This window comes from Trichomycterus rosablanca, chromosome 11, assembly GCF_030014385.1.
Source record: "Trichomycterus rosablanca isolate fTriRos1 chromosome 11, fTriRos1.hap1, whole genome shotgun sequence".
NCBI classification, from domain to species: Eukaryota; Metazoa; Chordata; class Actinopteri; order Siluriformes; family Trichomycteridae; genus Trichomycterus; species Trichomycterus rosablanca.
The window spans coordinates 40013256-40031353 of NC_085998.1; the positions used below are offsets into that span (position 1 = coordinate 40013256).

At 43.8% G+C, this 18098-nt stretch overlaps 1 protein-coding gene across 1 annotated transcript; it reads right to left on the bottom strand.

The window, feature by feature from the left end:
- Positions 1–365: 365 nt before the first annotated feature.
- Positions 366–16137, bottom strand: LOC134322912 (tyrosine-protein kinase CSK). Its single transcript, XM_063004326.1, has 13 exons — positions 15982–16137; positions 11454–11535; positions 10231–10344; positions 9282–9394; positions 7000–7219; positions 6701–6794; positions 5975–6040; positions 5592–5691; positions 5401–5491; positions 5153–5226; positions 4828–5023; positions 2386–2472; positions 366–1711 (listed from the first exon to the last, which is right to left on the bottom strand). Exons 2-13 carry the CDS (start codon positions 11466–11468, stop codon positions 1529–1531), a joined length of 1353 nt encoding a protein of 450 aa, XP_062860396.1. The 5' UTR covers positions 11469–11535; positions 15982–16137; the 3' UTR covers positions 366–1528.
- Positions 16138–18098: the final 1961 nt, after the last annotated feature.

The window sequence follows — 18098 nt, forward strand, 5'->3', positions numbered from 1 at the left end:
CAAAACTTTGAAGAACCTGTAGAACTCAGAGCAGACTACAGTCAAAGACGCATCAAAACAGAAGTGCCACACTGAAAGCTTGTGGTCGTTTGTTAGACAGATGAAGACGTGGATATGGTTCACGTTCACCTTCCATCACGATAACGACTCTAAATCTGTAGACGGACTCGATGAGAGCGGCTCGCTGCTGTACGTAATGAAAATCTGACCAAACGTTTAAATCTAAACTCCCAAATCACAGCAAACACGTGACTGAACAGACTGACGTGTTTCTTTATTCACGACAACGAGAGGAATTTTTATTTCAGGTGAGATTTAGAACACGTTTTATTTACTGCACCGAACACACCCACACTTATCCACTCTGGTGATGGAATGATTTATTTATAATTATAATAATAGCAGAATTAAACACAATAAAATCACAGACAGATTAACCACAGACGCTCGTCAGTCAGCGCCTCGTCAGTTCACCTCCGTGTCTTGGTCAGTTTTGTTCCATCTTGTTTTACATTTATTGTTTTAAGTCCTTTAAATATATTTGAATATAAAACGATGACAGAGTGCACGGGGTGCAGGTCCGTCCCTCATCCTGAGGCTCTGTGGGGACGCCGGGGGTCCGACTGTCCCCATTTCCTCCTGGTTCAGCTCAGCTAGGAAGTGCAGGTGAAGTGTGTGTGTGTCTGTAATAAAGGTGTGTGTGTGTGTGTCTGTAATAAAGGTGTGTGTGAGTGTGTGTGTGTCTGTAATAAAGGTGTGTGTGAGTGTGTGTGTGTCTGTAATAAAGGTGTGTGTGTGTGTGTGTCTGTAATAAAGGTGTGTGTGTGTGTGTCTGTAATAAAGGTGTGTGTGAGTGTGTGTGTGTCTGTAATAAAGGTGTGTGTGAGTGTGTGTGTGTCTGTAATAAAGGTGTGTGTGGGTGTCTCAGCTGTGGACATGAGGCGACAAAAAAAATGACAAAATGTAAAATCACCTAAAAAGATTAAAAAAAGGAATAAAAACAAGAGAAAAGGCGTCTGTGTGGCAGAGCGAGGAATCGAGGCGTCAGTTCTGCCATCTGGAGGCACCCTGGCACATCACACACACACACCTCACTCTCTCTCTCACACACACACACACACACACACACAGAATGCTGTTAGAAGCAGCTCCATCAGACAGAGACGAAATAATAAAAGAGAAATGATGAGACGTGGAGACAGAAAAGCACCGGACAAAACAACGGAGAAAAGACCAGCCTTCATCCATTACTGTCCACCAGGGTGTGTGTGTGTGTGTGTGTGTGTGTGCGTGTGTGGGGAAGAGGGGGGCAAATACTTTTGGCACAAAGACAGCATGAAAGATCAGCTTAACAAAAATATAAAAAAGCCAAAATAAAGTAGAGCAAGACACACACACACACACACACACACACCAAACACCAACACACAACGAGTGCATCCAGACCAACAGTCCAAACAGAGTCCCGTTAGGAACGGCAGGATGGCCCCGGGGCCCCTCAGGCAGGGGTGCAGCTTCACCCCCGGGGTCACAGGTACAGTTCTTTAGATCTGATGTGCTGCAGTTTTTCACGCAGGAGGCGGAACGACGGCCGCAGGACCGGGTCCAGGGTCCAGCACTGCTTCATCAGGTCGTACACCACCGCGGGGCAGCCGTCCGGGGCGTCCATCTTATAACCCTTCTCCACCCGCGGTACCACCTCCTTCAGGGGCTACACACACACACACACACACACACACAGTGAAGTTAGAATGCACAGAACAATGAGGCCAAACAAAGCTCATATACACACAGATTTTTGCATTTCTCCAGTTTTCCTCCCAGTTTAGTCATATCCAATTCCCCGATGGTATTTCACCTTCACTCTTGACCCAGGAGGGTCGTGACTAACACACGCCCCCTCCGACATGTGTGCAGTACTGACCGCTTCTGTTCACCTGCACCAGACAGGTTCATATAGAGATCCGTATCACGCACAGAGAGTCAAACACTGATCTCCATTATCCCCCGTCTCTGTGCAGCGCCATCGATCAGTCTGTATAGGTGCCCGACCAGCCGGTAGCAGAGCTAAGCAGTGGTGTCAGACTTTTGGCCCCTGTTGTATTTTCGGGTTCTTAATGTCTTATATTTGATAATAATAATAGATGAAATATTGATCTGTCTCTGAGATTTAAGTAAGTTTACTTAAATATTTATAAACTAAAATAAAATTAATTTGACTAAAACAAACTTTTAGTACATTTAAATTATCCCTCTCATCATCACCATCAGCATTTGCTTTATAATACTCTTACTGCCCTCTAGTGTCCAACACTAAACACAGCACTGCTGAGACTTTAGGTCGTTTCTGGCTGAGACTGAATGAGACAGGACAACAGGACTTACGATTCTGGGGTATGGGACTCGACCAAACGAGTAGATCTCCCAGAGCAGGACGCCGTAACTCCACACGTCAGACTTGGTGGAAAATCGCTGAGTGAGGAGAAGAGAAACAGACGTGATTAAACGCTCAAGATCTGTGAGGTTCCTCAATAAAACCATCCTGATGGAACCGTCGCTTAATTAAAGCTGAACCCGTGTTTACTGTGGTACTGTTTTATTTGTACAGTGTATAAAAGCACACATAATGTCTATAAACTGCACCTTTTAAACTTAACCATTCAGTTTTTTGTTCTTTGTTAGATGTTCTTATATTCTTATTTTTGATGATATATTTTTTTATTTTTATGTCTTATTTGTGCATTACATTACTTTTTCATTTTTATTTTATTTCCTTGTACTAAATTGTCGTGTCCTTGTGTGATGTTTGTGATCATTGTAAACTGCTGCTGTAACACTGCAATTTCCCTTCAAGGATCAATAAAGTCGTTAAAATCAGTTCATCTGTAATAAACACATCCTCATTTTTATGTGCATAAACTTTTATAAACAAACTTTCTCATGAAACAGTGATGAGCAACATAAACACCAGTAAAACTTTCACATGATGGTCCATCTAACACCCCAACACACACCAAACACCCCAACACACACCAAACACCCCAACACACCAAACACCCCAACACACACCAAACACCCCAACACACACCAAACACCCCAACACACACCAAACACTCCAACACACACCAAACACCCCAACACACACCAAACACTCCAACACACCAAACACTCCAACACACACCAAACACCCCAACACACACCAAACACTCCAACACACACCAAACACCCCAACACACACCAAACACCCCAACACACACCAAACACTCCAACACACACCAAACACCCCAACACACACCAAACACCCCAACACACACCAAACACCCCAACACACACCAAACACTCCAACACACACCAAACACCCCAACACACACCAAACACTCCAACACACACCAAACACCCCAACACACACCAAACACCCCAACACACACCAAACACCCCAACACACACCAAACACTCCAACACACCAAACACCCCAACACACACCAAACACTCCAACACACACCAAACACCCCAACACACACCAAACACTCCAACACACACCAAACACTCCAACAACACCAAACACCCCAACACACATCAAACACCCCAACACTCCAACACACACCAAACACTCCAACACACATCAAACACCCCAACACTCCAACACACACCAAACACTCCAACACACACCAAACACTCCAACACACACCAAACACCCCAACACACACCAAACACCCCAACACACATCAAACACTCCAACACACACCAAACACCCCAACACACACCAAACACCCCAACACACACCAAACACACCAAACACCCCAACACACACCAAACACTCCAACACACACCAAACACCCCAACACACACCAAACACCCCAACACACACCAAACACTGCAACACACCAAACACCCCAACACACACCAAACACTCCAACACACACCAAACACCCCAACACACACCAAACACTACAACACACATCAAACACCCCAACACACACCAAACACCCCAACACACACCAAACACTCCAACAACACCAAACACTCCAACACACACCAAACACTCCAACAACACCAAACACTCCAACACACATCAAACACCCCAACACACACCAAACACCCCAACACACACCAAACACCCCAACACACACCAAACACTCCAACACACCAAACACCCCAACAGTCCAACACACACCAAACACCCCAACACACACCAAACACTCCAACACACCAAACACCCCAACACTCCAACACACACCAAACACCCCAACACACATCAAACACTCCAAAAACACCAAACACCCCAACACACACCAAACACCCCAACACACACCAAACACCCCAACACACACCAAACACCCCAACACACACCAAACACTCCAACAACACCAAACACTCCAACACACATCAAACACCCCCACACACACCAAACACCCCAACACACATCAAACACTCCAACACACACCAAACACTCCAACACACACCAAACACCCCAACACACACCAAACACTCCCAACACACACCAAACACTCCAACACACACCAAACACTCCAACACACCAAACACTCCAACACACATCAAACACCCCAACACACTCCAACACACATCAAACACCCCAACACACATCAAACACCCCAACACACACCAAACACTCCAACACACACCAAACACTCCAACACACCAAACACTCCAACACACATCAAACACTCCAACACACATCAAACACCCCAACACACACCAAACACCCCAACACACACCAAACACCCCAACACACATCAAACACCCCAACACACACCAAACACCCCAACACAGGGCCATCCCTAAACTATTCTTCCCTATGGCTCTAACCTTTTCCCGGAGCGCCTCGGGTGACGTCCATTTAACGGGCAGCTTGGCGGTGTCCTGCGTGGACGAGGCTTCCTTGGTTAGACCGAAGTCGCTAACTTTAGCGATGTTATCCTCCGATACCAGAACGTTCCGCGCTGCCAGGTCCCGGTGCACAAAATTATTGGCCTCCAGGTACTCCATCGCCTCACACACGTCACTGAGGGGACGAGAGAGACGGAGAAACATCAACAACAGAATAATATAAATAAATAAAATAAATAAATAATAAATAAATAAAATATAAAATCAATAATTAAAGCTTCTTAATGAGGGCGGCGCTGCTTACAGAGAGAATTTAAGAAGGCACTCTCCTCCCAGCACGGAGCGTCCTCTCGAACGCAGGTAGTCCACTAAACTGCCCTACACACACACACACACACACGTCACACACACACACACACGTCACACACACACACATACGTCAAAACAACATGACAAACCAATATAAAAATCTCCAAATGGGGGGGGGGGGTCTAAACTTTTACCTGCACGTGCATGTGATGAAGTGTTTGCAGTGCATGATGGGAAACTCACCTTAGCCATGAACTCAGTAACAATATAGAGCTTCCCTCTCTCCTCCACGACTACACCCAACAACTGCACCAGGTTAGTGTGTCTCAGCTGCCTACACACACACACACACACACACACACACACACACATGATATCAGAGGTGTAAACAGAAGCTGGTATATCTGGAGGAAGAAGCAGATACACACACTCACGTCATGACTGAAGCTTCTGTGATGAAGGCCTGCGCCGTGGCGTCGTGTTTAATACACTTCACCGCCACTTTGGTCCCTCTGTAATCTCCCATCATCACATCTACACACACACACACACACACACACACACACACACACACAGAGAGAAACAGGTGATGTACCTCCTGTACTGAGGGATTTATTTCACTGCTTTTCAGTCACACTGAGTCACTACAGATGTGGACGGAGGGGTTCAAGAAAAGTGTGTGTGTGTGTGTGTGTGTGTGTGTGAAGGTCAGTGTGAGGAGGTCAGGACCTCATTATTGTTCTGGAACTCTCTAAATGAATCCTGCACCATGAGCGTATGGGGAGTCCCACAGTAATATTACAGAATCCTTACGTACCTCCAAACTCTCCTTTACCGATAGTGTGAATGAGCTTCAGTTCCTTCCTGTTCAGTGCCCAGCCACCTGACACACACACACACACACACACACACACAGGAACACACACACACACACTTAGGTTACGCTATATAAAACAATACACTGACTGAGCACTTCCTGTCCTTCCCCAGTGTGTTTAGTGTGCGTTGAACACGTTATAATAGAAATTTTATTAGATTATTTTCTGGTTCCATCACGTCCAGTGTAAAGATCTGATACAGTAACAGGCATGTAGGTGGTGCAGCACTATTACACCAGCACACAACTGCTGAGACCCGGGTTTGAATCTCAGTCGTGCTGATTGGCCAGGTTTGACAGAAGCTCTGTGATGGACTGGCACCAAATGCAGACCAATCACAACCCTGCCCGGGATAGATCGGCTGATAAACATTTTCAATTTTATGTTTTACTAATGATTTATCCTGGTCAGGGTCACAGTGGGTCAGGTGTTCCTGAAATCCCGAGCACAGTGCAGTAATGCTCACCGGACAGGACGCCAGTCCATCACAGGGACTTCAGCAGTGTTTTTTTTTTTTTAGAAGTGAAAGACCTGAAACCTGAAGAACCTTTTATAATCATGTGATGTTCTGGTACAGTTCCTGACTGAAGGTTCTTGTACTGTTCCTGATGGGATTTCAGCACTCTGTGTGGGTGTGACTGGTGAGGGTTTAGGCAGTTACTCACTTCTGGAGAACTCGTCCTGCGCTGCTACTGTTCCCTCCATGAGCTTTGGCTTCATCAGTCGAGTACAAAGACCATCAGCATCTTTGGTATAATGCTAACACACACACACACACACACACACACACACACACACACACACAATGATGAAAGCTTTAGCAGGATGAATGAAAGATCAAGTAGATCCGCACCAACCACTATTACTTAGTGGATTTAAAAAGATCACTTCTTGTTTTGGGGGCCCCGGGGCCCGTGTTTGATCACACAGGTGCGGGTGTAGAGCAGGTGAGGTCAGCGCTCACCTCCACCAGCTGCATGAGGTTCTCGAAGTACACCTCCTCATCGATGGAGAGCTTGCCGTTGTGGTAGATGATGCGGTAGTGCTCCACCTTCCCCTCGCAGCTCACACACAGCGTGTAGTCGCCGGGGTAGTTGGTGCTCTCTCGTACCAGGAACAGCCCCGTCTCAGGGGGGTAGAGGAGGCGCTCGGCCTGATCCCGCGTGATCTTTCCGTGGAACCATCTGAGATACAGCAGCACAGAGAGGAGGTCAAACAGGTCAGTGAGCAGGTGGATGATTCAGTAGAGGTGATACAGGTAGTCAATGACTGACTGAAGAGCTTCTTGCAGACAGACTGGTCATCTTTACAGAATTTAATAAAATCTTAAACACACCTCTATTCATAACTCAGCTGATATTAAACACACCTCTATTCGGCTGACCTCTATACAGCTGATATTAAACACACCTCTATACAGCTGATATTAAACACACCTGTAGATAAATACTTGATTAATCCCGAAGGAAATTAAGGCCTCAGTAGCAAGTTAAACGCGACACGGGAGCTACCGAGTAGGCAGCCACTCGCTGCGGCGGTATTCAGTATATAACTGAATATATACTATACAGCTGATATTAAACACACCTCTATACAGCTCGTACTAAACACACCCATACTTGGCTGATATTAAACACACCTCTATACAGCTCATACTAAACACACCGAAAACACTGATGCTCTACTACAAAGCCAAAAATGGACCTGCCCCAAGGTACCTTCGTGGTCTAATCCAGTGTTTTCCAACCACTGTGCCGTGGCACATAAGTGTGCCGTGAGAAATCATCAGGTGTGCCGTGACAGGCAGAACAATTACATTCTCTTCCACTATGGGCAGTACAACAATACTTTTTGTGACATTTTTGTTTGGTGGTGTGCCTTGTGATTTTTCTAATGTGATATGTGTCAAAAAGGTTGGGAAACACAGGTCTAATCAAACCCCGATCTGTACCACGCAACCTCCGAGCCACCAGTCTCGCTCGACTTGATCCTCCACCCAGGACTAGAGGAAGACCAGCATCAAGGATCTTCTCTGTACTGGCACCCAAATGGTGGAACTAACTTCCTCTGTCTGTCCGAACATCTGAGTCTCTCACTGTCTTTAAAAAACGATTAAAAACCTTCATCACCTTTTTACTGAGCACTTAAGCTGACTTGTACTTACTAACACACTAAAACACTTCGGTTCTAACAGGTTTTTAGCAGATTTGTGTTCTTGGACTGTTGTTACTTAAACTAGAGTAATGTAACGTTTACTATAGAAGCACTTCTGTAAGTCGCCCTGGATAAGAGCGTCTGCCAAATGCCGAAAATGTAAATGTAAATGTAGTTCACACTGATGGTGATGAAGATGTTTCTCCAGGTGTGAACCCCAATCTCCTCTCTGTATTGTACGGTGAATATCTGCCAAACATTTTTCTATCGTAACGCTGCAGCTGAACAATCAGTCCCCCCCGAATCTGATCTGCCCCCACAGCACAAGGACCTCACGGTCAGGAGAAATAAAGACCTCACAGGTAGGAGAAACAGAAGTGAGGAAAAGAGAGAAAGATCCAGAACGTCTGAGAGAGGAGAGAGAGAAACGAGCTCCGTCTCATCAGAAGGTCATTAATGCGATGTAATCAGAGAGGCTCACGTTCCCTGATTAATGACCTTCTCTGACCTCTGTGAGACAGACGATGATTTCCTGTACTGACTGATGTGGAGACGTGATGTCTGTAGAAGAAGAGCTGGAGATGAACACAAAGCTCCAGAATGATCGATGATGAAAATAGATCCGGAGGAAGAACACATGGGGGGCGACTCCCCGAAAACCAATCGGCTCTGAGATGCTCTCCTGTGGACTCTTCAGTGGGAGCCCAGCGGTTAAGGTAATAGACCAGTAATCAGAAGGTCATCAGTTCAAGCCCCACCACTGCCAGGTTGCCACTGTTGGGCCCCTGAGAAAGGCCCTTAACCCTCAATTGCTCAAATTGCGTTCAGTCATAATTGTAAGTTATTTTGGATAAAAGCCGTAAACGTTTTCAGCTCCGTGTCAGTCATAGTAAAAGCTTGATTGACCCGTGTACATTCAAACATTGTCCAGCTAAAAGATTCACCTTTCACCCATTTTTAGATCTGATTCTAACAATCAGATGTTCGGGTGTCTAATGAAGCCCAACGTTTATTTATTTACTGTTCCATGATATTTTTTTTACTGATCTACACCAAGTACTGAAGAGAGAAAACATAAATAGTTAAACTCACGGCATCAGGCTCAGTTTGCCTCCTGATTTGACCCCCTCTCGTTTCTGGACGTAGTTGGCGGGGATCGTCCCCTCCCGGCCCACCGTGTTCTTCGCTTTGTACCAGTTTGGGTCCTGCAGAACACAAACCCTCCACATTAATGATCATGATGAAGAACGGGACCTCCATCACGGGGCCTCGGACCCCCAGCCCCATCAGCCCCCCTCCCCCCCCCCGTTCTCCTCGGATGAACCCTGTGTGAGTGTGATTGGCTGAGGTAAATCTTCATGTTGAGCTGATTGTGGAGAGTTTAAGGCTGTAATGTGACATTAAATATAAAAATCGTCTCACTTCCTCCCTGCAGCGCCGCAGAAACACACACCGCTCTGTTTTAGGTTCCAGGCTCTAAAAATAACCCTGATTTCGTCACGGATGAGGTGCAAACATGAAACGGTGTGTGTGTGGTGGGCGTATCGTGTGTGACTTTATCAATATTAGCACTGAGACGAGGTGATTTTTTGATTTTGGAACAGAATCCACACATGTTTAGTACATGAAAAGCTCTCTGTGTGTTTGTGTTGGTATTTTAAGCTTTTTTTATGTGAGTTTTTTGCTCCCGCTGTGGTTCTGTCAGTTCCTTTTTTCTGAGTCTCCAAACAAGGTTAGAACCTACAGCACTGGGGTGCGTCACACTACTATCATGAGAAGTTTGTGGAAGGACCTGAAACGTTTGACCCAAGTGAATCTATTTGAAGCGACTCTATAACATATTAATAACACGTATGTAAACTTCTGAGCTGCTGTGACTGTGATGAAGGAAATTAAACTGAAATAAATGATTTCACTTTATTAAAATAAACTCGTGATCCTAATCTTGAGTGGATTGTACGACGCCCTCGTGGACTGGGATCTAGTTTTTGTGTTTGTCTCTGTAGGATTAATCTCAGTAGTGTCGGTACCGTGGTCTTACCTTGGTCACGCCGATGATGCTCAGCACGTCTCCCTTGCTGAAGGGCAGATCCTGCGTCGTCGTGCCCTGGAAGTTGTACTTGGCCACACACTCAGTGCCCGCCGGCCACGGGCTCTAAACGGACGAGAGAAAAGTTTAGAGTGAGCGACAGGTCCAAACTGTCTCACTTCCCACCCTGTTACGCTCATCTAGCCTCAGTGTCGCCCCTCTCTGGGGTTTGTTTACATGATCGTGTGTGTTGTAGAGCAGCACTAGCTCAGTGGTTAAGGTGCTGGACCTCAGGTACTCAGGGTTAATCCGAGGGTTGAGGGGTTCACTCAGGGGCCCAACAGTGGCAGCTTGGTGACGGTGGGGCTAAAACCAGCAATTCTGATTATTGACAAGCATTTTTACCACCGACTGAAACTAAGAATAAACGTGATTATTAAGACTGGATCTTTTCTACAAGAGTTCGGAGTGTGTCTGTGGGAATCTGTGCACATACAGTCAATAGTTTAGGCACTGATGTGGGTAGAGAAGGCCTGGCTCACAGTCCTGGCCGAGCATTCGTATATTTTATAGATTTTAGACTGGGGTAACTGGAATGCTGTGACCCTTTTATTATTTACCATTAATACATTTTTTACAGTGAAGCTCGGAGCTCTTGGTGGAACAGTGAAGGCTGAGAGTGTTAATATTGTTTTAATTACTTCTTATTAGGGATTCAAATCTTTCATTTACAGCTGATTTAATCACAGACTAACCACTAACCAACATGTTTATCTGTGCACCACTCGATAGCTAGGCTGTTTAGCCACCCCCACCCACCAATCACGCCTGTGTAGACGGCCTTTTGGCTAATAGCACTGCTGATCCAATCCCTGGATCCCCAGATCTCAGCAGCAGTGGTTAGCGTACCACTGCACCACTGGAGCGCTGGCCAATTAGTACTAACCAGCGTGTTGAGGATTCTCGCATCACCGGTGAAGCCTGAGCCGCCGCTCTGTACAGGATCAGTCGTGTGTACAAGTGATGCTCTATAAAACCTGGAGCCAGTCAACCAAACAGAATAAAGAGGAAGGAAACTATCATAAAGGGTCTCGAACCCTGCCACACCCGGACCAGGACTAAAACAGCTAGTGTAGCTCCACACATCAAGTCATAGCCGTGTACTGACTGAACAGAGGTTGAGAATCGCTGCTCCAGATCTTAAACCAGGTCGGGGTGTAAAGGTGTGCACGTACCTGTACGCCGGACATCGTCTGGGTGGGGAGAAGGGCGTGGTCTCCTTTGTCAGGTGTCACAGAGTAGCAGGAAGCATCAGAGCTGAGGAGAAACACACAGAGATACAAACACAGGACTTAGATCAGGATGTACGGGTTTAGTGATGTGAGGGGTTAGAATTAGGGTTAGGGTCCTGATTAGGGTCATGGTTAGATCTGGAAGCAGCTAGTGCTGAACCGGACGCCCATCTAGCAACTCAACTGTTTTTCAGGACGTTTGTTGGAGGGACGGAGCAGGTAGGATGTTTGGAGATGTTAGTGAGGAGAGATTGAGAGGATCTGAGCATGTGCAGAAGAGAGATGAGAGTTCTGTGGGGAGGAGGTGATGATGATGAGGAGGTTTATGAATGCAGTGAGATGGTTGGGGTTTCAGAGGAACATTCAGGACTGGGTGAGATGGAGATCCACTGTGGCGCCCCCTATTGGGAACAGCCGACAGAATGAGAAGAGAGTCTATCAAACATCTACTGTACACGATATCATTTCTGTTTAGTACAAACAATCCTGTAGTGCAGCGTTTCTCAAAGTGTGGGGCGCAGAGGCATGACGGGGGGAGGGCGCGTCCGACTGAAATGAAGCGCGGAACCGTCGGAATTTTTTTACGGTGGACCATAAACAAACCGTGTTTTCAGGTGTGTCAGTATTCATTCTAACAGAGAGTCTAGATCAGGAGAGCTCAATACATCCATCACACTCAGTACACGCTGGTACAGTACAGCACTACAGCGCTCCTCATACACACAGCTCAGCGTGACGGACATGACATGTGGCCACTGTTTATTTTATTTGCGGTTTGTTACCATGACTACGCCTCATCCCACCTAAAGCACCGCTTATCTGCAGAGTGGGTCATAAGTTTCCATTCATAGGAAATATATAAATATTTATATATACATTTTTATTTATATAATATGCTCTACATGACTGCCATTGCTTTTAAAACACATTTCAATTTGTTGCTCTTTATTCAAACGCATTTTTAGGGTATCTGAAATATAAAAAATAAAATGTTTAAAAAAAGCATATGTATGGAAACTTATGGCCCACCCTGTATTTCAGATACCCTAAAAAATGAGTTTTATGAGTCATGTAGAGCATATTATATAAATAAAAATGTTTTTTATATTTAAATTTTTTTTTTTTTTTTTCCTATGTATGGAAACTTATGGCCCACTCTGTTTAACGTTTTCTGTTGGAGAAATTTTAACCTACAATCTGACATTTATATGAAATCAAGGGTCTCTGCTGGACAATCTGGAACTTCCACATATTTGACAGCTTTTTCGGATCAACCTACTTTCCACATGAAAATAATGAAGTCTAAATATGGGTCCATCCTTACTGATGAACACCTGAAAAACTGCTTGAGCATCAGCGGCTCCTGTCCAGATACATAAACCTGACTGATACCATTCAGAGCAAATCATCAGAATAAGGTCAGTGTGATTCAGTCACTTGCTCTGTAAAGCTGAATATCAATACAGGAACTGAAGCGCATTTAAAAAGCTTCAAAGCTTTTTTGAAAAATGATGAGTCCGACCTTAAAAAGTAGATCATGATGACCTGTAGACTGAAACAGTAGATCTCAAGCCATGAAAGTGTGTAAACCCCCTGGTCTAGATTTACAGAACAGAGAGGTATTTGACAGGGATAAAAAGAAAAACAGCCACTAATACACTGATAAGACTTAAACTCTCACAAATTAGTTTTTTTGGCACATATTCAACTTTGTTATCTTTTTTGTAAAGTGTCTGCAAATTGTATTTCATTTTTTTTTTTTTTAAATAGCAGTAAAATGTGGTTTGATAAAGTCAAGTACAACAGAAATGACTGAAATAAAGATAAAAGGAACATTCATGATCTTTGAAGTTATTTCAACAAAGTTAAAATTGGCCTATTTTTGTCATTTTTGGGGGGGGGGAGATTTTCATTTCATTTCAGATTTGACAGATTTTCATCTTCCAAAGGGGGGCGTGACAGAAAAAGTTTGAGAACCACTGCTGTAGTGACAGGTGGAGCCCAAACGCTGAGAAAACAAACAGAATTCTGTCTCTAGGACGGGCTATTTTCTACACCAGTGCTGCAATGCATTATGGGTGCAGAGTTAAACGGTCCCATTTTATCTTTGTCTTTTTTAAGAACAGGAAGTGAAAGTGAGTGGGCAGAAGACGCTGACACAGACTTTCCATCAGCGGTGGTGAGAAGGTGGCGTCTGCGTCTGAGTTCAATCGACCACACAGCAACCGCATCACCCAAATACGGCCACCACTCGACCCCGCATCCCATAAACCAGTGACACCAGTAAATACTCACAGGGGATCATCGGGATTCTGGTGAGTCCATAAATAAAACAAGAACAGCCAGAACAGAAGGTGAAATCTTCCAGCAGGACCAGTGACCCCAAACATACGTCCAGATCAACACAAATCCACCTTCTGCCATGATCATCTCAGTTCTCTGATCTAAACCCCATTAAAACCCTGAGCACAGGAGAGGACCTGGAACCTGGATGATCTGGAGAAAAACCCTAACCCAACCTCCCGAGATCCTACAGGGCGTCAGGATTGTTTACGCTGTTTTTTCTCACTGTATTTTAAACCAAGTTCCTACATTTGAATACCGCACCGTAGCGCCCACGGCACGTCCCAGTAGCTCCATCACAAACATGAACATCCACAGAAGCACAATGGTTCCAGTTGGCACTATGCAAACCAGACCAGGCTGACCAGCATTCACACACCGCGGCCTCCAACTGGAAAAACTGGGAACGCCACACGCGAACCAGAGAGGCCACAGGAAAACATGCAGGCTTTTATTCTCGGTTTTGCCCCCCTGACACTTTGTGGAGGTTTTGCTCTGGTGCAGGTGTGAAGGACAGCCGTCATTTCCACTTCCCATTTCTACAGGTGTGAGTTTCACTGGCCGGTTTCATCAGCGTTCCCAGGCGTGCGTTATAATTAAGATGCTATTCTCACAGCGGCACAGGAAACACAAACACAGACCAAAATAAAGTTCACCCCAACCACAGGCCACGGACTGGCGGGTGGTTAAAGAGGAACGTTCCTCCCTCAGACACACTCGCTCTTCCTAACAGTGCAATTCCAGAAGATTCTTTAATCTGCATGTTTGGATTCGGTCTGGATCTGGTGGGTTGTTCTGAGTAGCTGGGCTCCGTCCCGCTCGTCTCCGCGGCCATGAAAGCAAACACAGGTTCATGTACGAGAGCCAAACAAGAGCTCTGAAGGTGCAGCAGTATAGACGAGGGGTTTCAGATCTCCACCACCATCACACTCGCCCGAGACACTGAGGCTGAAGCTCCTGAGATGATTTGCTACCGGACGTCGAGTTTTGGAGCCTAAAACGCTGCAGGATGAAAAGATGTCCAGACTCATTAGAGATAAAGAGACGAGTGGAACTGAGGTTCACCATGTACCCATGATGTTCCTGCATGAAGATTCTGGACCTCAAATATGTCAACAACACATTAACCCATCACTCACAAGCACCCACATCAACTGATCAGCCAACGTTAAGCCACCAGCCACCAAAACAGCTCTGACCAATCGAGACATGGACTCCACAAGACCTCTGATGGTGCCCTGTGGTATCTAACACCAAGACAGTAGCAGCAGATCCTTTAAATCCTGTAATCCTTATGTTGATGATGGATGCTGCTGCTGTGGTTCCTCTCTGATCTCCATCAGTCCACATTAACCATCCTGCTGCATCTACACACACTTACAGGACCACGGACACGGCCTTTATTAACTGAGCTTAATCAGACACACTGTCACTGATATCAGGTACTGACTGCTGTTTAACATCAGCTGGAATGTGATTGGTTCATTGTGAACCCAGTCATGCCCCCAATTATATTATTTAATTATATATTTTTCCTCCCCCGTAAGTATAGATAATAAAAAACATTAAAGGTGGAAAAAACCTGAAATAATTCGTCCTGGTCTGATTTTATTACATCACAAAAACCTGCTGCTGTGATTATATTCACTGTAAGAGTTTAATTAAACACTGCAATTACTGATTTATTAATAAATATAAAGAATAAAGATCGGTGTATATTAGTGCAGTAATGTGATTATTTATAATAAACAGAGACTGATGGTGGGTGGAGTAAATTACTGTATTACTAATGTATATATTGTATGTGTGAATGATGAATAATAAATAAATGAGTAAATAATAGCACAAGGTTAATGATGTATATTATCGATTATTAATGCAGTGATATAATTATTAATAGTAAATAAATGAATATAAATGAATAAATGATAAAATGATGTATATTAGTGTATTATTAGTGCAGTTATGTAAATATTAATAATAAATAAATGAATTAAGGTAAATAGTTTATATTAGAGTATTATTAGTGCCGTTATGTGAATATGAATGAATAAATAAATGAATAAATGAAGTATATATTTGTGTAGAATCTGAAGACTCTATTTCAGCACTTCAGCTCAGTACTCACCCTTTATTTCTCTTCTTCTCCTAGATTCTGTGAAACCCCTCTTGTTTTCGGTGCTCTGCAGGATAAAAGCACTTAATTCGGTTTGATTAGATCCAGTTTGAATGCTGTGAGGAGAATCAAATACGAATTAAACGGAACCGCCTGTAGCTGCTCCCCTCACTCAGGCCTGCAGAAGAGGAAATGGGTCCCGCTATGTGCGCATGCGCACACCCGCTACATGCCATTGTCGAGCAGTCAACACAGCGCATGCGCAGGAGCCTTACGTTTCATATTTATTTTAATTCATAAACTCATCGCTGTTAGTGCGCATGCGCAAATCGCATTTGTATTTTTCTGCTTTCTTGTTTTTTCTCTATTGGAGTCATTTAATCAAACAAACAAGGTTTAAAAATGCTAAAAAAGAATGAATTCTGGCGATCTTGAATAAACTGTGGAATTTTTGCGCCGTCTAGCGGTTAGAACAGGTTAAAACGTTTGAGTAGATGGCGCCACCTTTCGACTCAATACAGAATTTCATCAAATCATCCAGGATTAAATTATGTGTTTCTTACAAACTGAAGAGGCACAGACAAAATATAAAAAAAAAATTAAACTGTGAAAATAGATGCACCATATTAAATAATAATAATAATAATAATAATAATAATCCTTATTAGATACTCATGAACTGTGGCTCGGTGGGTAGCACTGTCACCTTACAGCAAGAAGATCCTGGGTTTGATTCCCCAGCTGTGCGGCCAGGGTTTAAAATGTTCTCCCCGTTTCATGTGGGTTTCCTCCATGTGCTTTGGAGGATAATGGGTATAAGGTTGTTTTGTCAGGGGTAGACCTAGACCACTTACTTCCAGTGAAGGGAAATCTTAATGCTTCAGAACACCAAGACATTTTAAACAGTTGTATGCCTCCAAATTTGTGATAGCAGTTTGGGGAAGGCCCTTTTCTGTTCCAGCATTACTTCACAAAGAGAGGTCCATAAAGGCGTGGTTGCGTGAGGACCTGACCTTAAACCCACCCAACACATTTGGGACAAACTAGAATGGAGATCGCGAGCAGGACCTTCTCTGTCATTATTAGTGTCTGACCTTATTAATGCTCTTCTGCATGAATGGGCAAAAATTCTAACATATATATATATATATATATATATATATATATTAGGGCTGTCAAACGATTAAAATTTTTAATCGCGATTAATCTCAGAATTTCATATAGTTAATCGCGATTAATCGCATTAAAAAAAATCTGTGTAAATGTTATAGAAAACAAGGATTTTTAAGTGAAATGTTACAATTAAAATGGTGAACACATTTTATGCTAAATGTACTGATGTTAAAAACTGCTGGGACAAGAGAAAACTGTAAGGGAGTTTATTCACTCACATACTAGGCAGTAAATGTCAGATTGTAGGTTAGAATTTCTCCATCAGCAAACATTGTAGATCAGCGGTGCTTTAGGTGGGATAAGGCGTAGTTATTGTATCAGACTTGTCTGTGGTTGTATCGTGACGATGGTTTGATGGACGTTTCTACACGAAGTGAGTGTGTTTTGACCCTTTGGGGCTTCCATAGTTCATGAACTAACGTGCTCGACTCAGCTTTCCGGTATTCGGTACAGAAGAAGAAGTTAATTAAGTGTAATAAAGTGTTCTGCTCCCGACAACTTGTGAATATAGCGTGTATTTATTTCTTTATTATGCAAGTGCATCACTACCACGATCGGTTACATTATGTTAACAAACCGCAAATGAAAAACGGTGGCAAGTCCGACATTAAAACGTTTGTTCTACCAGTCAAGTGTCAACATGAACTAGAATTTGCGTTAATGGCACTAATTTTTTTAATCGCGTTAAATTGAGGTCGCGTTAATGCGTTATTATCGCGTTAACTTCGACAGCCCTAATATATATATACAGTGAGGGAAAATAAGTATTTGATCCCCTGCTGATTTTGTAAGTTTACTCCCTTACAAAGACTTGAACAGTCTATAATTTTTATGGAAGGTTTATTTTAACAGAGAGAGACAGAATATCAACAAAAAATACAGAAAAAAAACATTAAATAAAGGTTATAAATTAATTTGTATTTAATTAAGGGAAATAAGTATTTGATCCCCTACCA

Coding starts and splice junctions, on each gene's coding strand:
- LOC134322912 (XM_063004326.1), bottom strand. Junction 5,692..5,974: donor CGGTAAAGGAGAGTTTGGAG/GTACGTAAGGAT, acceptor GTGTGTGTGTAG/ATGTGATGATGGGAGATTAC. Junction 5,024..5,152: donor TGCCTTCTTAAATTCTCTCT/GTAAGCAGCGCC, acceptor TCGTCCCCTCAG/TGACGTGTGTGAGGCGATGG.